This window comes from Apodemus sylvaticus, chromosome 22 (assembly GCF_947179515.1).
Source record: "Apodemus sylvaticus chromosome 22, mApoSyl1.1, whole genome shotgun sequence".
Taxonomy (NCBI): domain Eukaryota; kingdom Metazoa; phylum Chordata; class Mammalia; order Rodentia; family Muridae; genus Apodemus; species Apodemus sylvaticus.
This window is the reverse complement of record NC_067493.1, coordinates 30948151-30971091: the sequence shown is the minus strand read 5'-3', so window position 1 is coordinate 30971091 and position 22941 is coordinate 30948151. Positions and strand designations below refer to the sequence as shown.

The 22941-nt window shown below is 45.2% G+C and overlaps 1 protein-coding gene across 3 annotated transcripts in view; it reads right to left on the bottom strand.

Annotated features, from left to right (window-relative positions):
- Positions 1-6301: 6301 nt before the first annotated feature.
- Zkscan1 (zinc finger with KRAB and SCAN domains 1) overlaps positions 6302-22941 on the bottom strand; it is a 43514-nt gene continuing 26874 nt past the window's right edge. The window contains exons 1-4 of one of the 3 annotated variants that reach the window (XM_052167478.1): positions 20270-20360; positions 15185-15782; positions 14287-14479; positions 6302-7507 (exon numbers count right to left, since the gene is read on the bottom strand). In XM_052167478.1, the coding sequence (XP_052023438.1) occupies positions 6663-7507; positions 14287-14479; positions 15185-15697 (1551 nt within the window). In that variant the 5' untranslated portion in view covers positions 15698-15782; positions 20270-20360 and the 3' untranslated portion in view covers positions 6302-6662. Of the gene's footprint in view, positions 7508-14286; positions 14480-15184; positions 15783-20269; positions 20361-22941 lie in introns of those variants that run through there. The other 2 variants (XM_052167479.1, XM_052167480.1) reach the window with 2 other exon arrangements.

Here is a 22941-nt window from a genome sequence, read left to right as displayed (position 1 = left end):
GCACTTAATTGGGGCCTTACTAATAGTTTTAGAGAGTTAGACCCTAACCATCATGGCAGGAAACAGACAGGCATAGCAGTGGAGCAGTAGCTGAGAGCTTTGTACAGGCAGCAGCCAAAGAGGGAGGTGGGGGGGGGGTTAGGGGAGGGTTGAGCAGAGACAGAGAACAGACACAGACAGAGAGAAAGGAGAGACTGATCCTGGCGTGGGCTTTTGAAACTTCAAAGCCCATTTCCAGTGATACACCTCCAACAGGGCCACACCTAATCCTTCCCAGACAAGTCACTGGGGACTAAGTATGCAAGTATATGAGCCTTTGGGAGCCCTTCTCACTCATATTCAACTGATGAGCCACCTAGCCAGCCTGGGAATGACAGTTAGGACCAACTGCCCATTGAGACAGGCTGCAAACATGGGAGTTATTCAAAATGTATTATGACTCCTCATCCCTACAGCTTCTCAGTCAACATCTGATCCATGCCTTCTTCCATATTTTCATTTGGTTCCAACATCATAGTGAATCTCTGAGTCTCCTTTCTCCATACCTACCTACCTACATATATTAGTTACTGTATTATTGCCATGACCAAAAAATTGACATTGATAAAACATTATCTGTGGGTAAGCATTAATCTTGGGTCACAGTTTCACAGATTATAGTACACACTGTCCCCCTTTTCTGGGTTATTCATTTATTGTACAAATTGAGTATTACACAATGAATTGACATTACATCTCCAGGTGTGGAACTTAACAGTTGAGGTCAGACATTTTAGAATCCTGTTGGTTTTATAGCTGGGGCTGTTTTAGACTTTAACTTGAAGTATAAGACATTCAAAGTATTTCCTCTTGTCTATGGTCAGTACACAATTCATTCTACCTGTGACACTCTAAGAACAGAAATCCGTGTGTGTGTGTGTGTGTGTGTGTGTGTGTGTGTGTGTGTGTGTTGTTGACTGAGATATGACTCAGTGATTAAGAGTACTTGCTGTTCTTCCACAGGACTTGAGTTTGGTTCCCAGTATCCACTGTTGGGCAGTTTACAGTCACCTCTAACTCTAGCTGCAGGGGATTTGAAGTCCTCTTCTGGACTCTGTTGGTACCTGCACACATGTGGTGCACACACAAATAAATTTTAAAAGTTGAAATACCTTTTAAGAATTGGACTTGTGTATCTGCTTCCGGCTCTCCTTGACGTCAGTGACTTCAGGCTTCCAGGGAGGTGGTAGGAGATACCATTTACTGAGTGGAGTTAATGTTAGTCCTGGTGATCTTTGTGATGTTGGAATCTAAGATTTGAATAAACAGTAAAACAAAAGATGTCCTTTGCCTAAACAAACCACAGATCCACAGCTGATGTCCTCAACAAACCCAGTTACCTTCTCAATGTGGCCAGAAACCAATCGAGGCTGAACATCATGGTGGTGGGAGTGTGTGGAGAAGGCTGTTTGCTTCGTGGCAACCAGGAAAAAGACCAAAAAGGGGTCGGGGACTAGGTATCTTCTAGGGATGGCCCCTACCACCCATTCCCTCCAGCTAGGTTTTACCTTCTCCACGTAGCCCCACCAAGAGACCACCAAACATTGCAACACATGAGCCCATGGGGAGTTTTCACACTCATTGTCATTGTGTATGAACTGGATGGCAGTATGTCAGAGTATTTCTGTGTCTCTTTCCCTGGAAGAAAAGCACAAATTACTTTAACTTTCTTTTGTGTGTGTGTGTGTGTGTGTGTGATGGGAGGTCCCATTTAGAAGCTAGAGGACAAGTTTCAGAAGTCTTGGTCTGAGGGACCAAACTGAGGTTGCTATAATTTGGAAATAAGTGCCTTCACCTGCTGAGTGAGCGCCTTACTGCTCAGAAGTGTAAATTCTTTATCACATCATAGCACTGTTTACTTTTCTTCACTTCTCAGTCCTGCCTACTTCCCTGCTCCTTTTTCTCCTCTGTGTAGCCCTGGCTGTCCTTTGTAGAGCAGATTGGCCTCGAACTCAAGAGATGATAGGCCTGCCTCTGCCTCCACCTCCCACATCCTGGGACTCAAGGCATGTGCCACGCCCCCCCAGCTCTACTTCCCTGTTCTTACTCTTAGCCCCCTTCTCACTTCCTCACAGCCTCTCTCCCTCCCAGCCCTCCCCTCCACATTGCTTTGATGATGCCAAAGCACCGTAGTTACAAGAACACCTTGTAATGCTTCTTCCTGGGTGTCCTCCCATTTTACCTACCTATTCCAGTGAGAGCCTCACCGTACGTTTATTTTGTCTATGGGACTGAACCAGCCTCATGAATGCTAGGCAAGGAGGCTTCTACCAAGATGTAGAGCTTTCACCAGCCCCTTAGTGTTGAAACAGGATTTCTGGAATGGACTGGCCTTGAATTGTGTGGAAGATGACCTTGAACCTATCCCCTGCCTGCCCCGCCTGGGCAGGCATTGCTAGGTCCTGTGATTGCTAGGCAGGCACTCCTATCACCTGAGCCATGGCTCTGTCACTCCCACCTCACATTTTCTGTGAAGTCTTTCCAACTTAGTGCACACACCAGCCTCCATTCCTACCAAGTTAATAATGGCCCCCAAGGTGGCTCTGCAGCTACTGCATGACAGTGTGTGTCCTCATACTTCCCCCGAGAATGCCTCCCCTGCAACCATGAAACTAGGGTTCTATGTGTCCGACCCAGTCATCGCGCTGGGGTAATTTCCCCCTTGGTCTTTAATACTATCCTACAACAACTATGTATTACTTTCATTGTTGGGAAGAAATAGTGTATGACTCTGGGTTTGACTCCCACCACCAAAATTACGTATTAAGAACGGGGGCCACGGAGTGGGTAAAGGCACTTGCCGTGGGGTTCTGACTTTAAGTTTAGTTCCATGAACCTGTGTAAAAGGTGCATGAAGCAGTGTACATTTGGGACCCCAATAGTCTCATGGCAAGTAAGGCGGTGATGACAGGGAGAACCGCCTGGAAGCTCACAGTCTGGAATAGAGAGACCCTGCCTTAGTGTAAGCTGGACGGCTGGAATTGACTCAGAAGCTGTGCTCTGACTGCTTGACAAGTGCAGACCCTTCCTCAGACGCACATACGCACTTACAGGAAGAGCTGGGGCTCTACTTCAGTTCACAAAATGCTTGCCTTGCAACCATGACACCAGGCTTGTCTGTCTCTAACATAAACTAGGTCTGGTGGTTCATGCCTGTAATTCCAGCACTTGGGAGCCAAAGGCAAGAACTTTAGTCACCTTTGAACACAGTAAGATCAAGGCTAGCTTGGGCTATGTAAGGTACTGCCAAGGAAGATGGACTTTAATAACCTAGGCAGGCATTAGCTTGTGAATTTTATCTGTATTATATAATGTTTATTATTCAGTTTCTACAAAAAGTGTAACACATCCTACCACGATTACAAATTTGTTAGTCTTAGTTAATTTTTAATTTTTTGTTGTTGTTGTTGTTGTTGTTGTTTTCTTCTTCTTCGAGACAGGGTTTCTCTGTGTAGCCCTGGCTGTCCTGGAACTAACTTTGTAGACCAGGCTGGCCTCAAACTCAGAAATTTGCCTGCCTCTGCCTCCCAAGTGCTGGGATTAAAGGCATGCGCCACCACCCCAGCTAATTTTTTATTATATATGTATATGTATGTGTCTGTAGGTGTGCACTACAGCTCATGCTCGCAGGTGTCCATTTAGGCCACAAGGGGGCGTCAGATCCCCTAGACCTGGACTTACATGCTGTATGAGTGTTAGGAACCTAACTCAGGTTCTCTGAAAAAGCAAGGAGTGGTCTTAACCCTTTAGCCATCCAGGATCTTTATTTTTATTTTTTAAATTATTGTATGTTGGGAACACATATATCCTATGTGGAGGTCACAGTATAGCTTTCAAGAGTCAGTTTTCTCCTGTCATGTGAGTCCCAGTAATTGAATTCACATTGTCACACTGTGGGTTAGAGCTACTGCCCTGGCCTTCTGCCCATCTCTCTAACTTCTAAAGATATACTGTTCTGTATGTGTGCGCGTAAGTGAAGGGATAGGTGTGGAGGTCAGAGGACATACTTCGGAAGTCAGTTCTTGCCACCTTGTTGAGACCCCAGTGCCCATCCCCCACCCCAAGGTGAGCTTCTCTTCTGTTTCTGCTCTAAGCTAGCTTGCATGTGAGCTTCTAGACACATTGTCTCCTTCTCTGGTCTTGCTGTAGTATGGATAGATGCTGAGATTACAGATGGGTGCTATTCATTGGACTCTTTACACAGGGTTCTGGCTGTCAGAGTTGTACAGTGATTGTTTTTGCCCAGAGTCAACTCCTTTACCATGTATTGCTTATCTTTTGAGGCCAGCCTGCTAGGTATGCGCTGCTCTAAAACTAGCATTTCCCTAGTGTGCTGACTTTGTCTTTGACATTGTCTTCTGATCATTTCGTGAGGTATTAGACCTGCAACAGCTTCTTTTGGCTAGTATTTATTGTATACACACACACACACACACACACACACACACACACACACACACACACACGGCTTGAAGTCCAATTCCTCTGTGGTCCTTTTTTATCAAGAAGTACAAGCAAGAAAGGTCATCATTCAGTGTACTGAGTTTAAGTCAGGGAGGACACCCAATGCACGTCCCCCAAGTTACTGAACCAGGAAGAAAAAGCTAGTTTTTATCTTCAGTGTCCACTCCCTTACTTGGCTGGTACATGACTTCGTGTGCATGGCTTAACCTGCTCCTCGATTCAGAAGTCAAACCTGCCAAGTTCAGGAAATGGAAGCTGGGAGCTCTCCTTCAGAAGAGCCTTATCAGGAGAGGTGGCCGTGGTATGGGTAGAGGGGGGCATTGTGGGAAATAACAGAAAGAACAGCAAGTTCCCTGCTACAGCAGGCACTGGCAGGCCACATGGCCCCAGCCACGCGTTCTCTCCTCAACAGACTCTCTGACTCGCCAAGTTCTCTGGGCGGTTGCTGCCAGGACCTTGCGGTTAGCTAGCACAATTCCCAGTAACCCGGCAAAATCAAAACTCTAGAAGCTTATAATTAGTCAGATTTATGTATCAATAAATTCTCAGTACACAAGATGCCCACACAATAAATTCAGGGCCAAATGTACAAGCTGCCTACCTAGATTAGACAAGTTACCCCAATTATTCTATCCCTATAAGATATTATATCTACCTGTGGCTTTTTAAAACCATGCGGAATCTGAATCGTCCTGTCTTCCATCTTGCTTCCTTCTCCTTTCTCCTGTGTCATTCTTTGTCTCTGCAACTCTTAGCACAGCCTCTCTTCTCCCTGTGCAATCACAGGCCTCCTGCTGCACTAATACCTAAATTAATTGGACAGGGAAAATCCTGCCACAGAAGGGTGGGAGTGAATAGAGCCTTCAGTTCTGTAGGACAAAGGGAATACTACAGACTTCCGGGGGAAGGAGGGCTAAGTACCACAGCCTGGTGGCATGACCTAGCCTACATACCAGGAGTCACAAGGTGAAAGGCTATTAGAGAAAAGTGAAGGCCGAGGAGATGACTCAGTGGTCAAGAACACGTGCTGCTCTTGACAGAAGACCCAAGTTTGGTTCCCAGACTCTACATCAGGCAGGGCAGCTAATAACTGCCTATTAACACCATTTCCAGGGGATCCCACACCTTTGGCTTCCATAAGCACCTGCTCTCATGTGCACACGGATACACACACATAATTAAAAATGCAATCCTAAGAACAAAGTAATGTTGGACAGGGCGTGGTGGTACACACCTTTAATCTCTCAGAATTCAAGACGCAGAGGCAGGAGGATCGAGTTCAAAGCTAGCTATGGTTCAAAGCTATGATTTACAAAATAAGTTCCAGGTCAACTGGAGCTGCATAGATCGTGTCTCAAATCATCATCAGTACCTTCACCACCACTACCACCAGCAGCAAATAACGAAGAAGTCAGAATGTAATACTGTCAGGGTTGGAGAGATGGCAGCTCGGTAGTTAAGAACACATACTATTCCTTTTTTTTTTTTTTTTTTTTTTTTGGTTTCTCGAAACAGGGTTTCTCTGTGTAGCCCTGGCTGCCCTGGAACTCTGTAGACCAGGCTGGCCTCAAACTCAGAAATCTGCTTGCCTCTGCCTCCCAAGTGCTGGGATTACAGGTGTGCGCCACCACTGCCCTGCTAGAGTATCTCAATCTTTAAAACTTTAAATTTTGGGGGTGGAAGAAAGTTGTCCTCTGGCCTTTTGCCAGGACATATACACATCACCTACTCACCCAATAAAATATTTTTAAAAAGTCCATAACATTATTTATCACAATAATAGTCCTGAGGCATTACATGATGCTATACGTTTATTCTGAATCAGACTGTTCAAGGTGGCTCAATTCTTTACAAACTACAACTGTGGAATACACGTTAAAACAGTTAAACAAATTCAATGTTTCTTCCTTAACTATACTGGACACACAGTACACTGGGGCCTGGAGTGTGAGGAGGGACCCCGCTGGTCGAGGTGACCAGTGTGGAGCTCCCTGCTGCTTTGTAGACCTCCTGTCTGCTCTATCACTGTGGAGCTCTCCCTCCAAGGCACCCCTTGATGACTAGAGCAAAACCTACTATCAAACATCAAATGCATTAGAGCTTCTTCCTAGCATTCACATTCTAACGTTTACAACAATGATAACAGACAGAATAGACAGTTACTGTACTTCTCCCTCTCCAGTGTGGACTCTCTGATGCTTGGAAAGATTTGACTTGCTACAGAAGGTTTTCCCACAGTGGTTACACCAATAGGGTTTTTCGCCAGTATGGATCCTGTGATGCTTATTAAAATTTGAACTATGGTTGAAGGCTTTGCCACACTCCTTACACTTATAGGGTTTCTCCCCTGTGTGCAGGCGCTGATGGGAACTGAGACCTGCGTGCTGACTAAAACTCTTTCCACACTCATTACACTGATAGGGCTTCTCCCCTGTGTGGATGCGATAGTGTCGGATGAGGCTGCCCTTCCCACTGAAGGCTTTCCCACAGTCTTTACACTGATAGGGCGCCTCTTCCGTGTGCATCCTCTGATGTTTAAGGAGGTCTGAGCTCTGCCCAAAGGCTTTCCCACACTTACAGTCATAGGGCCGGTCCACCAGGTGTGTTCGGTAATGAAGGGTAAGGTTGGAGCTGTGGCTGAAAGCCTTCCCACACTTTGTACACACATAAGGCTTCTCCCCAGTGTGTGTTCTCCGGTGTTTAGTGAGGTTTGAGCTATTGCTAAAGGCCTTCCCACACTCTGCACATATGTAACGTTTCTCTCCTGGGGCAGGCCTAGTAGACGCTGGTTCTGCCCCTTTCCTGGAACCTGTGTCTTGAAGAGAGGCTTTTGTCCCTCTCTCCCTTTCCAGGTGGTTGGCCCACTGCCTTTCTGACCTCGATCCATACTTATTGGCAGTAATCATGGGGATGATGTTTCTTTTGAGTCCATCTGCATGAGAATCTTCTTCAGAACTTCTCTGCTCATCAGCTGAGTCCTCCTTCTGGGGATTCGATTTAAGACCTGAAAACAGGTGGGTTAAGGGTGTGTTAGTTGTTCCTGTTCTGGGGAAACAGGATCAGCAGCTGAGGTGGTAGATGGGTTTGAAAGGATGACCACCCATGTGAATGACTCTAACAGCAATAGAATAAAACCACTGTCTCATCTAGTTTATGGTCTCATTTACATGAGACCCCTGCCTCCAGTGTCAATCACCTGATTATATTACAATTCATAGTTTCTACAAAGGCTGTTCCTACTCTGTCCTCCTGTATACTTGGAAAGAGTCTAAATTACACTGGAGTATTCTGTCTGTGGCTTCACATTTGCTTCTGCAACACACTCAGAGACAACAGTTACATGAAAAATTTCCGGTTTGAAGGGTTTCTCAGTCATGCAGATGAAAAAGGAAGTCAGAGCTCTTCTAAGTTCTAGCAGGGTGAACACAGGCTTCACTGCCTTCGGGGTGACTGAGTTCCACTTGGAGCTCAGGCAGACTGGCCAGCTTCCCCTGTACCCTGGGCTACGGCTCATTCTTCCCGTCCAGCGTGCCTTCTGGGGGTGAGTGAGTTTCTTTGAGACTTTAAGCAAGGGTATTATTGCCAACTCCTCTCTTTTAAGAGAACGTAAACGCCTCTTTTCCACACTGGGCACTAAGACTTTAGTGGTGCACACCTTTTATCCCAGCACTTGGGAGCCAAAGGCAGCAGATCTTGTCTTTTAAGGCAGCCCAGTTTACATTGTTCCAGGCCAGGCAAAGATGAGACCAAAACAAAAAACAAAAGACAAAAACAAACAAAATCAAGCCAAAACCAACTCACAAACACAAAACAGAATGACCAAAACAACCCCATAACAACACAACACCAAACAGCCTGTGTCTACCTCTGATACTACTCTTCTTAGCTCTCCACTCTGTGTAGAACTGACCAGTGACTATGAAAAGGGCAATCAATGGAAGAGGAGACAATTTACCCTACTTTAATTTTACTACTTTTAATTTTAAGTTTACTTCCAACTGTCATAATTTCACTCTTAAGTCTTTACAGTTGAATACAATTCTATTGTGTGTGTATAAATTCTCTTTATCCGTTGACTTGTAGGCTGGCTCCATATTTTGTTTATATATCTGGGAACAGACCTGCAGTAAAATTAGCCCAAGTTTCTGTGATGTGCTGATTTAGAATCCTCCAGATAGGAAGCAGGGTATGGTGGTACACATCTCAAATCCCAGCACCTGGGAAGAAGTGGAAGCACTTTTGAGGCCAGTATCCTTCTTTAATTAAGAAAACAAAGTTTGTGTGAGTGTTTTGTCTACACATATGTAAGTATGCTGCGTTCACGCCTGGTGCTTGTGGTGGCCAGAAAAGGGTGCTAGAACTCCTGGAACTGCAGTTCTGGACTGTTTTAAGCATGGTTCCTCTGCGAAAGGAGCAAGTGATTGTAACTGCAAAGCCATATTTCCAGTCACAATTATCCTAGTCTTCAAAAAGATTTATTTTTATTTATGTGTGTCTCATTTATTATGCCCCTGTATCTGCCACACATATGTGGGTGCCTGCAGAGACCAAGAGACCAGTAGGTGTATGGAAATAGGACTCACAGGCAGTTGTGCGCAGCCTAATGTAGGTACTGGATTGAAGCTTTTGTCCTCTGTAAGAGCAGCAACTGTTTATCTACTGAGCCATCTCTCCATGAAGGAGGAAGGAGAAGCCACCATGGGCTAGGAGTCAAGAAGGGCTGGCCGATTGGAGTTAAGAGCAGCCCAAATGCTAGGCGGTGGTGGCGCACGCCTGTAATCCCAGCACTCTGGGAGGCAGAGGCAGGCGGATCTCTGAGTTCGAGGCCAGCCTGGTCTACAAAGTGAGTTCCAGGACAGCCAGGGCTACACAGAGAAACCCTGTCTCCAAAAAAAAAAAAAAAATCCAAACAACAACAACAACAACAAAAAAGAGCAGCCCAATAAGAACTCGGGGTTATCCATAGGAAAGCAGATTTTAATAGCACAGAGGTTAGATATCTGCCCAGCTCTTGTGCTGTTAAAAAAAAAAAACTTATTGTAAATAATAAAAGTTGTGTGTCTTTTACCTGAGAACTAAATGGTCAAAAGTGGGGTTGAAACCCCTGGATTGGGATTAAAAAATTCTACAACACTCTAATCCCTAATTACTATCTACAAAGTAGAAAAAGTGAAAAAGTACCATGGGTCCAAAATCTATTGACAATGGTTCAAGTGTGTGGTCAGTCGGGAGTTTATCACTCAGTCAGGAGGGATCAGCACTCATTTGTGTGGTGCTGTCTAGAGCAGGGGTTTGAGTTGGGAGGTTGGCTATTCTGGGCGGAATCAAGTTTCACAGGGTCAGAAGCTCAGAAGGAAGAGGGGGACAGAAGTAAATGGCACAGAACAGAAAGGAAGGAAGAGAGCACAGAGAGCAGACTGAGGTAGAAGACAACGGTCGTATTCTAAATAAAACTGGGCACTGTGGAGGAATGTTTTAACCTGTAAGAGGAAGGGCATCTTAGGGTTCACTGCTGTGAAGGCAATGACCATGTACAAATCTTAAAAACAGAATCATTTCATTGGGGCTGGCTTACAGTTTCAGAGGTTTAACCCATTATCACCATGGCGGGAAGCATGGCAGTGTGCAGGCAGACACAGCACTGGAAGAGCCAGGAGTTCTACGCCTGGATCAGCAGGCAGTAGAAGGCGGCTGTCTTCTGGAGGAGGCTCTGATTCCACACTGGGTGGAGCTTAGGAACAGGAGACCTCAGAGCCCACTGAGTCCACTGCACTGCTGCTGCTGTTCTTGGTGGTCATGCCATGGTCCTCGCATCTCAGAGGCACTGGGATTGCAACTAGGCTTCACTTCCCTAAAAGCTGCCCACGGGCCTTCTTCCTGGGGCCAAGCCTCAACTTATGCATGTTTCCTTTAGTCCTGGGCCTTCAACTGCAACTGATGCTGCACTTTCACCAATGGTTTTTCCTTTCTCAGTTTGCTATGCTTGGTCAAATGCTCTTCATAAGAGCAAATGACATGACAGAATCGGCGCTAGGCTTTTTTGAGATACCCTTTGTCAGTGCAATTAATCTGGATCTCTTCACCTTCGCCTTAGGCAGACTCTTCAGACATGGGCAAAAAGCAGCTACATTCTTTACCAAGGCAACATAGTAAAACTCCTTTCCTCTGAAAGCTCTTGAGCTGGGCCCCCACAGTTTAAATCACCTTCAACACCACTGTGATCTATGCTCCCACCAGTATGATCCATTAAGCTCTACTTGAAGCATTCCACTGCTTTGCTAATCTAATGTTCCAAAATCCACATTCCTCCAAACAAAAGCATGGTCAGGCCTATCACAGCAATACCCCAGTCCCTGGTACCAACTTCTGTCTTAGTTAGGGGTTCATTGCTGTGAAGGGACACAATGACCAAGGCAAATCTTATAAAGGCAAACATTTAATTGGGGCTGGCTTACAGTTTCAGAGGTTCAGTCCATTATCATCATGGCAGGAACATAGCAGTGTGAAGGCAGACATGGTACTGGAAGAGCCCAGAGTTCTACATCTTGATCAGTTGGCAGCAGAAGGGGACTGTCTTCTGGAAGACGCTCTGATTCCACACTGGGCAAGACTTAGGCATAGGAGACCTCAAAGCCCACCAGACAGTGACACACTTCCTCCAACAAGGCCACACCTACTCAAACAAGGCCACACCTCCGAATAGTGCCATTCCTTGAGCCAAGCATTCAAACTCATGAGCCCATGGGGGCCTAACCTACTCAAACCACCAAAGAGGGTCTTCCTTCTTTTTGAGGGGAGACACGGTCTCACTCTGAAGACTCTCCTGGAACACACCAGGAATACAACAGTCCCCCAGGCCTTAGCATAACTGAAGCCATGATGGAAATACCATGCAGGCCTTAGAATTCAACACACAGGCAGGAACACCTGCCCAAACAAGGACAAAAATGTAATCCTTTGAAGCCTATACTTCTGAGAAAGCCCCTAAATGTACTAACCTTGCTTTATGGCTGGCTAATGTTCTCTTCTTGCTAACTGAGGGGTCAACCCAGGATGTGTTTTCTATACTTAAAAGCACACCCTGAGAAAGGCTAGGGACTGCACTTGGGTCTGCACCTGAACATAAAGACTTTCTCTTAGCTTCAACACATTTCTCTGTGGTCTTCTCTGGTGGATATCTCACAAAGGTAGGCCTAGGGTGGTTTTAAACTCATGGCAATCCTCCTGCTTCAGACTTCTAAGAATTATCAGCAGTTACGTTTTTAGTTTTCTTCATGTATAATTATAGCCCATGGAAGTCCCAGGTAACTGGAAGATGGTATTAGCAATTCTTTTTTTTTTAGATTTTTTTAAAGATTTACTTATTTATTTTATGTATATGAGTACACGGTAGCTGTAAAGATGGCTGTGAGCCATCATGCAGTTGCTTGGACTTGAACTCAGGACCTTTGCTCGCTGCAGCTCAAAGATGTATTTATTGTATGTAAGTACACTGTTGCTGTAGGGCATCAGATCCCATCACAGATGGTTGTGAGCCACCATGTGGTTGCTGGGAATTGAACTCAGGACCTCTGGAAGAGCAGTTAGTGCTCTTAACCACTGAGCCATCTCTTCAGCCCAGTATTAACAATTCTAAACAATGAAAAACAGTTTAGGTTTTTTTTAAATAATTTATTTAGTTTTTATGTTTCTCAGAGAACATTATTTCTCTGAGTTTGAGGGCAGCTTGGTCTATGTAGTGAGTTGTAGGCCAGCCAAGACCACACAGTGGAACCCTGCCCAAATAAATAAATAAGTTAATTAATAAATAGAAATAATTATTGTGTGTGCAGGTATTCCTACAACTGTGCGTGTGGAGGTCAGTTCTCTCCTTTCCTCATTTAGGTTTCTTTCTTTTTTTTTTTTGAGGCAGGGTTTCTCTGTATAGCCCTGGCTGTCCTGGAACTCACTCTGTAGACCAGGCTGGCCTCGAACTCAGAAATCCGCCTGCCTCTGCCTCCCAGAGTGCTGGGATTACAGGTGTGCGCCACCACCGCCCGGCGTATCATTTAGGTTTCAAAGATAGAATTCAGGTCTCTAGGCTTTCAGAGCAAGCATTATAACTGCTGACAGTCCCTGACAGGATGTACATTTTTTAAAATAAGGTTTATTTATTTCATGTATCTGAGTACGTTGCAGCTGTCAGACACACTAGAAGAGGTCATCGAGTCCCATTACAGATGGTTGTGAGCCACCATGTGGTTTCTGGGAATTGAACTCAGGATCTCTGGAAGAGTAGTCAGTGCTCTTAACCTCTGAGCCATCTCTCCAGCCCAAGATGTATATTTTTTAAACACTCATTTTGATTTATGTGCCTGTCTGAATGTGCATCACACACATGCAGGTGTCCTTGGAGACCAGAAGGGTGCTAGAAGCGTAGATCTAGAGTTAAAGGCAGCTAGCCACTCAAGGTGGGTGCTAGAAAGTAAACCAGTGAACCAGGGTCTTCTGTGAGAGAGGCTACTGCTCCTAACTGCTAAACCCCATCTCCAGCCCTAAGAATAGCTTTTTGTTTGTGTTGTTCTTTTTGAGACAGGGTCTCTCTACATACCACTGGCTGATTTGAAACACACTCTACAGACCAGGCTGGCCTGCATAGAGATCATACCTGCCTCTGCCTCCTGAGTACTGGAATAAAAGTATGTGCCATCATGCCCGGCACACAAGAATCTATTTTCAACAGGGCTCAAAACTTTGTTTCTAAGAGGGAATTTCAAGTGTCTAGGATATTGTAAGGAACTCAGGCAATTTCTCAGGGCTATGGCTCTGCTCATGAATATACTGTATCCAAGATTTGGAACAATGTGCTATTTTTCACCAACAGGTAAATTTGATTATTCTTTGCAGATATTTCTATTCCACATACATGAAGGCATATAAGAGCAGAAACTACCAGTATAAAATAAGGCTGTTATACAAATCATGATTTGTGGAGATCTGAGATAGGGAACAGCTAGTTGCCCCAATGTACTTTTTTTGAGACAAAGTCTCAAGAAACCCAGGCTGGTCTTGAATGCTCCAAGTCGCCAAGGCTGACTGTGAATGTGAATGCTGGGGTTGCACGTGTGCACCAACACATATGGTTTCATTGGTACAGGGGATGGAACCCAGGACCTCCTGCTACCCCAGCACTCTACAAAGTGAGCTGCATTTCCAGCCCCTACCCTAGCTTTTGACTTGAAGTCTGCAGAGGGTTGGAAAGGTTAGTCTGTCCTGCTCGGTATCCCAGGAAACTACCCTTAGGCCTACACACTTTTCATGTTGTCCAGCTGTGCTTGAGTCTCCAGTGGATACACCAGAAGACTGAAGGGCAGGGACAGTGTAACCATGAGGCTATTCCATTTTCCCCTCACCCAATGGCAAGAGCTGGAGCAGGGCTCCTGGCAGGGGACTCTTTCCTTCCCTCCCAGGGCTCAGCTCTTATCTGGTTCTGGTCATAACAGGTCTTCCCTCTTGGCCCCCTCAGGCTCACAGGCAGCCTTTCCATGCCACTGTCATCCAGCTTAGAGCTACACTGGCCCATCCAACTGTCCATCTCTCAGTCAGTCTTCCTTTCTAAAGCAGAGCTCTCTCCACTAGGCCCTCGCGAGCATGCTGCCTGGCCTAGTGCTGGGAAGCTGTCCGAGGCAATAGGGTGGGCGAGGAAAGCCCGTGCCTTCTGACTACTCTACCAGTCAGGTCAAGCTAGAGGGTACCGCTCACCTAGACTTACACATTTCTCTGAACACAGAGAGCGGTCCTTACCTTGGCGCTTTCTTGGATCCTGAGTGAAAACCTCCTCCTCACCAGTCTCTTGGATGTACAGGGGCCCCCAAAACTCATATTTTGGGCTGGCATCCCCAGGCTGGGTTTCAGTACTGCTTAAGGATTCCATTGCAGTTCCTGAAGTTGACACTTTCTCCCAAGACTGCTTCTGTTCATTTGGAGGAGATGAGACCTAGAGACAGTAAGAGATGGCTAGGTGTGTGCACAGCTGACTCAAGAATGAGAAAAATCTCAGGCGAGCTATGCAGAACTTTTAGGAGAAGGAAAAGAAAACACCCATCCCACTTGGTTCCCAAGGTTACTTCAGGATAAGAGCAGACAATGGGGAGAAATATGACCCAGCTCCCTAGAAACTTCTGGCTGGTTAATCTTATTGGACAGTGTTGAGTAACAGTTTCTGCTTTCCACCCTATAGGAAGGTGAACAGTTTAAACTAACTTCAGGAAAGCCCTGAAACTGATCAGATTTACTAGGTCCCTTCCTGCCAGAATAAGCAATAACAGCTAGAATTCCTGTGACTAGGAACAGAGCTGCAAAGGAGATGCAGACGGAGCTGTGAGTGTGCTCCAGGTATCTGTCACAAATGCTGGGGTGGGCTTTGGTGATACAGCTAGCTTAGAGTCATTTCTGCTCCTGTAAAGTAGCCCAAATAAGACCACAATAAAAGTCCAAGTTTACCAAGCTGGACTTTGGTAGTATCTGTACAGTCTACCACCATGGATTCCCTATCTGGGGTAAGAAGATGTGTGTGTGTGTGTGTGTGTGTGTTGCATCTCCCCAGGGACAGTTTTGCATACAATAGAAGGACAAGACCCGATTCCCGCCTAGCATGCTTTGTTCTGGGTCTCCTAGCATCTGATGGCCTCCCCGCGCCCACCTGCAGTCCTGGCTCATCCAGTTCTTGTTCCAAGTCTTCCAGTAGAGTGACGGCCTCCTCTGCGCTCTCGGGGCAGTGCTGCTGTACCCAGGCCTGGAGCTCTCGGGGTAGGATGGTCAGGAACTGCTCCAGAACCAGTAGCTCTAGAATCTGCTCCTTGGTGTGGATCTCGGGCTGTAGCCACTCACAGCAGAGCACCCGAAGCTGGCTCAGTGCCTCTCGGGGCCCAGGAGTGTCATGGTACCCAAACTGCCTGAAGCGCTGGCGGGATATCTCCAGACTAGGGCGGCCCTTGTCCTTCTCTTCGTCCACTTCAGCTTTAATAGTTGAAGGTCCCAGCTGCTCAAGAGTGTCATGGTTCCCAGATGGTCTGAAGCGCTTACGCGATAGCTCTAGGCTAGGGCGGCACTTAGCTTTCTCTTCGTCCTCTTCAACTTTAATGGTCGAAGGTCCCATAGACTCCTGAGGTGGCCTGGGGCCCAGGACTGTGGCCATGCCCACCACCTTGGTCATCACACAGGTTCCAGAGCCAGCAGGACGCTTAGGAGTACACCTGGTGCCTTTGGGTTTCTGGTTCTTAAAGTGCCACACTTCAAACCTACAAAAACATAGTCGTCATAAAATTATCAAAAAATGAAAACATGTTTTTCTGGTCTTTACCACAGGGGCCACCAGACAACTACCATATAAAAAGTATTGTTCAGAGGTGGTAGGATGACTCAGTGGATTAAAGTGCTTGCTGCTAGGCCTGGTTTGGCCCTTGTGACCCACATAGTGATATATGGAAAGAACAAACTTGTGCAAATTGTCCTCTGACCACATGTGCATCTCTCACACACAAACATATATAAAAAACCCAGTTGTTCAGAAATGTCTTTTATAGGAAAATGGATGGAAATGGAGATGATCACGTTAAGCAAGATAATCCAAACTCATCAAAATGAGCACATTCTCTTTCCTATGCAGAATGTGAAGAGTGGGGCTAGAAATCAAAATGAAGGGGTGTGGAAGGGGTCAAAGGAGTATGAGGGGGACAAGAAAAGGAGCTAAGGACTGAGTATGATTAAAGCAGCTCTATGTGTGGTGATTTCACGAATAAGAATGGCCGCTAGATGATCAGAGACCTCAGAGGCCATACTATTTGGAAGGATTAGAAGGATTAGGAGGTGTGGCCTCGTTGGTAGAAATGTGTCATGGAGGTGTCTCTGAGCTTTCCCACACTAGGCCCAGTGTTGCCTACAGATCAGAACATAGCTCCCAGCGACTGCTCCAGTGCCTGCCTGCAGGCCACCATGCTTCCTGCCATGATGATAAACGTAAGCAACTTTCAACTAAGCACTCTCTCTTATAAGAGCTGGCTTAGTCATGGTGTCTCTTACAGCAATACAAGAGTAAGAATTTATGCATAGAAGTATCATAATGAAGCCTATCACTTTATACAAGTAATACACACAAAATTAGTAAAGTATATATTGTTTGAAATCACGAGTCAGCTAAGTAGACCCTACTTTCACTTAACTAAGATATGTCTATTTTCTTTAAAAAGGGCATAATTTTAAAATTAGATCTTTGCTACAAGCATTGTTTCACATCGTACGATTTTAGCAAGCTATCTAATACTCGGAACATTAAAATAAAGTAGACTAGTCAAATGACTGTGTTTGTCAGCATGAGCATGGATGCTCCATTCTGGAATTAGCTGGCTTATTAAAAATAATGGAATATAAGAGTTAGGAAGATAGTTCAAAAGTTCCAAATAAATAGATGAACAAAAATTTAAAAACATAGTGGAAGCCTAATTAGGATGCACACTGAATTTTGCCTGACTTATTTTAAGGAGAACATATTCATTTTTGGGGGGAGGGGGTTGGGTGTGTGTGTGTACATATGTACAGGGGAGCTTGCCTGTGCATGTATGTCAGAGGTCCTCCTTATCTATTCATCTCATTGTTTTGAGACTGAATCTCTCACTGAACCTGGAGACAGGACCAGCTAGCCTGGCTGACTGGCCAGTGAACTCAGGTATCTGCCGGTCTCTGTCCTTCCAGTACTGAGATTTCAGGCAAGAGCAGACACATCTGGGCTTTTTACCTGATGTAAAAGGTGGGTTCAGGTATTCAGGCTTGTACAGAAAACACTTTACCAACTAAGTCACTTCCAAAATCCCATATTCAGGTTTCTTTTATGTGTCTTTAGCTGAAATTTAAAAAAAAAAAAATCTTCTGTGTGTGTGTGTGTGTGTGTGTGTGTTTGTGCGCACACACCCTCATACATTTGAAGAGGTCAGTGTGGGAAACCCTAGAGCTACAGGCATTTGTGAACTGCCTAACATGGGTGCTGGGAAACAAATTTGAGATCTCTATCAAGAGCAATACATATTCTTAACCACTGAATCATCTCTCCAGTTTTCTTCCCTTTGTAATTAATCGATTGTGTGTGGGGAGGGGCATGCGAGGGGGGAGGGATGCTATGCCATAGTATGTACAGAGGTTAGAGGTCAAAGCTCTCAGTTCTCTCCCTCTACCTTGTGGTTGCTGGAATTGAACTCAGGACCTTAGGAAGAGCAGTCAGTGCTCTTAACCGCTGAGCCCTCTCCCCAGCCCCCCTAGTTTTTGTTTTTGTTTTTTTTTAACAGAAGAGTAGGTGGCAAAACAAAAAGACAGAATCTCACTGCATAGCCTTGGCTGGTCTGGAAGGCATAAAAGCTTGGCCTACCTCTCCTCCTGAGTGGTAGGATTAAAGCTGTGCCTCCAATCCCAACATTGTATATGCTTACAGTTTATTTAATCTAACAAAGATAGATATTGCTGAAAAAAAATGAGAGGAAAAAATTCAATCAAAATAAGTGATACAAATCAAAGTTTTGGACATTTGTTATCTCCGAGTTGATACCTTAGACTATCTTCTGACTAACTGAACACAGGCTGCTTGACCACTGGGTGTGCCCCGCCTTCCTGGAGCTTTCTACTTAGTGGGAGAGGAGAGGCAAAGAATCCCGAGTGTCTGCCTCCCACTCTCGGGAGTCTGACCACATTTAGGAAGAGAATGCATAAATGAAATTTTCATGCTTGCTATGGGACACTGTGGCTGTAATCCCAGTATCTGGAGACAGGTCAAAGCCGGAACCTTAGCTGTGTGGTCAGATGCACAGCAGTACCCTCTCTCTAAAACAAACAAACAAAAGAAAACACAAACATAAATGGGGGGGGGGAGATACGAAGATAGGGAGATGGGATCCAAAGGAGGGAAAGAGAAAAGCTTCAGGACTGACGTTGTGGGGTCTTTTTGTTTGTTTGTTTCTTTTGTTTTTGTTTTGGCAAGATTTAAAAAAAAATCTGGTAATAAAGTATCTTGGTATTCATTCCTCCCTCCACAAAAAAAATCTGGTAATAAAGTATCTTGGCATTCCCTCCACGAAAAGAAAGCCAATAATTTCTCCACTAAAAGAAAGTCAATAATTTCACATTTGGTAATGCTGAGTTTGCCATTTGAAAACACCCTCCAGGTCTTGGTTTCTGAAAATTCCTTAAATAGTCATAAAATCAAAAGTATGTGGGGAGAAAAACAGGTCTATTGTTAATACTTTCATAGAAAGAAAAGCTTTAAAAAGGCTACCTAAAGCGGGGTGTGGTATGCACACCTTAATCCCAGCACATGGGAGGTAGAGGTAGAGGGAAATCAGCATAATCTATGACAGAGTTCCAGGGTGGGCACAGAGAAATCCTGTTTTGAAAAATAACAAAACAAAAACAAAGCCATCAAAAGGTTTAACTCAGCTGGCAAGAAGGCTCAGTGGGTAACAGGAGCTGTGCCCATATAATGGAGGGGAAGCACTCAACTGTGCCCGTTGTCCTTTGACTGATACACACACACACACACACACACACACACACACACACACAGAGAGAGAGAGAGAGAGAGAGAGAGAAAGAGAGAGAGAGAGAGAGAGTCTAAAAAATAAAAACCTAACTCTCAAAGTTGGAAGCATACAGTCTATTCATGTTTTTGGTCACTTCCCAATTTTTCCTCCTTTATGCAAATTCTGCAAAGTTTATAAGCCCCTCCCCCATTCCCTTAATCAGCCTCAAATTCATTCAGTGCAAGACGAGGTATAAATAAATCAAACTATTACAGATCGTAGCACATGAACAGCAATTACTACCTCGTGGCAGATAATGCCCTTAAGACACTCTGCATTTGGAAACTCCAAGCTGAAGTCTTGGTGGCACATACCTACACATAATTACAGCCCTGAAGAGAACAGAGGCAGAAGGATCACCTATTACATACCAACCTAAGCTACACAGTAAGACCCCGTCTCAAACCGAGCAAACTAATTTTCAAAAAGCTTCTAGGCAGACCAATAAGGGGCATAACTGCTGGGCAGATCTAATAGCTAAGAAATTCTCAGAGAGAGCCAAATTCTGCATCATTTCAACAGCCCTGAACCAATCCTCAAGTTTTTCTTCAAAAGCCTTCCAGCACTTGAAAAACAACTTTCGTGTGTTGATTTTTTTTTTCCTTTTTTGTTCGCAGTTCTTTTAAGGGTCCTTTTCAACACAGATTTCCAACTGTGCCACTCGCCAAATCAATCAATCACCTTTCTATCCTATCCTATACTCGTTTTACAAACGATCGTCTGAGAATCTTTGCAGACTTGAGCACGTCCTGGTCCTGCGTGCACAAAGCCCCGCCTGGATTGGACATTACCCAAGATTAATGAGATTCGGGTTTTCACAGGAGGTTTCTACCCTCGGGCTTATTCTTAACAATCAGTCCGGAGTTTAGACCTCAGCGCTCTTGCTCGGGAAGAAAGGAGGCAGTTTCCGTCGGGTAACAGACAATAACAGAGCGACCAGAAAAGCGATTCCGGAAGCAAAAGAAACCGGGTTTTGTTCCAGGGAGCCCTCGGGGGTGGAAAAGCCTTTCCAGGGAGCGGCGCCCACAACGGCTGGGCGGGGCGCTCCTCCTCCTCAATCTCCCAGAACCACCGCGGAGGAATTCCCCGAACCAGAACCGCGGCCGCCAAACCCGTCCCACCCTCTCTAAACCTTTCGGCCAACGCTCCCCGATCGCTAGGCTAACCTGGGACTCGCAGGCTCACCGTGACTCAGAACCGCTTTGGAGTCTGGAATCCTCACAGCGGCTGAACGATAACACAACCGGAAGTACGTCAGAGCCCCGCCCCGCGGGAGGGGGCTCAGCCGCCCCTCTAGGAATCCGAGAGTTCTCGGTATCCTGATTCACCGGAGACGGCGACTGTCCTAGTTGTAATCTGTTTCCCACCCCCACCCCCCCACTTCTATTTTCATTCTCTCTTTCTCTCCTTTCTTTCTTTAGTTCTTTCTTTTTTGGGGGGTGGGTGGGTTTTGGAGGGTTATGTGGCCCTGGCTGTCCTGAAACTCACTCAATAGACCAGACTGGCCTCGAACTCAGGGATTCATCTGCCTCTGCCTCTGGGATAAAAAGCATGAGCCACCACTGCCTGGCTCCCTCTTTGAGTGAGACAAACATGTCATGTAGCCCTGGCTGGCCTGGAACTCTGCATACCAGGTTGGTCTTCAACTCTATAAACGATCCGCTTGCCTCTAGATCAGTGAGTAAACCTCACTGCTAGACATGCATGAGGACCTAAATTTGGATTTCCAGTTCACATAAAAAGACAATGGTATGTCACGTGCTGTAATCTGAATGCTGGGAGGATCCCTGCGGCCTGTTGTCCAGGGCAGCCTAGCTCCAGATCAGTGAGATCGAAAACAGGGTAGAAAGCTGGGCAGTGGTAGCGCACACCTTTAGTCCCAGCACTTGGAGGCAGAGGCAGGCGGATTTCCGAGTTCAAAGCCAGCCTGGTCTACAGAGTGTGTCCAGGACAGCCGGAGCTACACAGAGAAACCCTGTCTCGAAAAACAACCACAACAACAACAAAACAAAACAAAAAAAAAAAAAAAAGAAAGAAAACAGGGTGGGTAGAGAAGCAACTGAAGAAGACACCTGACATTAATCTCTGTTCTTCACATGTTTGCAAACACACTTGTGTACATGAGCACAAGTCAGGGTTCTCTACATTCACAGAAATTATGGAATGTGTCTCTATACTGAGAGAATTTATTGTGATGACTTACAGTCTGTAGTCCAACTAACTACCTTGCCTGGACCTAAGTTTTTCATGGCCACTATGCCTCAAGATGTCCATGCCAAGATCCACGTCGGAATCTTCCTTCTTCCAGCCTCAAGATCTGCATCACAGGTGAGCCCTCCAATTCTGGATTGTTGTGCATTCCAGATATAGTCAAGTTGACAACCAGGAAGAGCCATCACAAGCACAAACACAAACACAGAGAACAATTTGCCTGAGCTCTTGTTTATATATGAAGAAACCAGTGTCTTGACAGATCAGATCCAGAGTGTTAATTGATAGCAAAGATGAGACTAGATTTCCATTCTCTATTTGTAATGTTTGTTTTATCTCCATTATCGAGTTATTTTCCTAGCTCTGAAGATTTTATATATATATATATATAGTTTAGAACTGGGTGTGAGGGTACACAGTTGTAGTTCCTGCACTCAGCACTTGTGATTTGGAGGATGGGTGGTCAGGTGTTTAAGGTCATACTCAGTTACATGAATTCCAGGCCAGTTTGACCTACATGAGACTCTGTTAAAAAACTTAAGACCAACTCTCCAACTAGGGTTAGAGAGATGGCTCAGAGGTTTCCAGCACTAGCTTCTCTTCCGGAGGTCCTGAGTTCAATTCTCAGCACCCGTGTGGTGGCTCACAACCATCTCTAATGAAATCTGATCCCCTCTTCTGGTGAGTCTGAAGATAGAGCACTTACATACATAAAGTAAATAAACAAAACTAAAAACTTAAGCAGACAAAACAAAAATATGACATATGACAATAAGTTGTTCATTCATATCATGTTAAATCAAGTAATTTTATGATGATCCATCCTTTTCCCCATTAGTATAACCATGACCATATAACAAGAAAGGAAACAAGGAGAAATTAGTTATTATGATATATGAGTCATTGTGATTGAGCGCATGCATTTCCTTTTCAGAAATACTCTGACTTCCAACCGGTCCACCGAACAAATACTTCTCAAGAACATGCACAACATCAGGTATGTATTGTGACACAAAACTTTACAAATGACGAATATACAATTTGGGAGCTGGGCAGATGGCTCAGTGGTCAAAGTGCTTGGCAAATATATGAGTTACTTCTCTCTTGATGTGATAAAACACCACAACCAAAGTAACTTAGAGAAGGAAGGGTTTATCTGGTTTTACAGTTCCAGAGGGGTAAGGACCTATTATAGCTGGGAGGCAGCGGTCCAGGCCTGTCAGTTAGGGCAGCAAACTGAGAGCTCACATCTGGAACCCCCAAGTGGGAAGCAACAGACAATGCTGCAAATTGCAAGTGTTTGAACTCTCAAGATCCATCTCTTCAGCACGGACATACCTCTTAAGCCTTCCCAAGATTTGCCACCAAACAAGGATCAAGTATTTACATGTCCAAGAATATGGGATACAATCTCTTTCAAACCACCACTAAGCAAGCCTTGTCCTGAGTTCATCTATCCAGAACCCACCGGACAGCCAGATGCAGTCACAAACATCTCTGTAATCCCAGCACTCCTACAGAGACTAGGGGGACGAGGTAAAGACGGAAGACTCAGTATTCTCTCACGGGGTAACCTGATGTGTGCAGTGGGAAATTTAAAAAGATATCCTGTGTCTATGGATGGCGA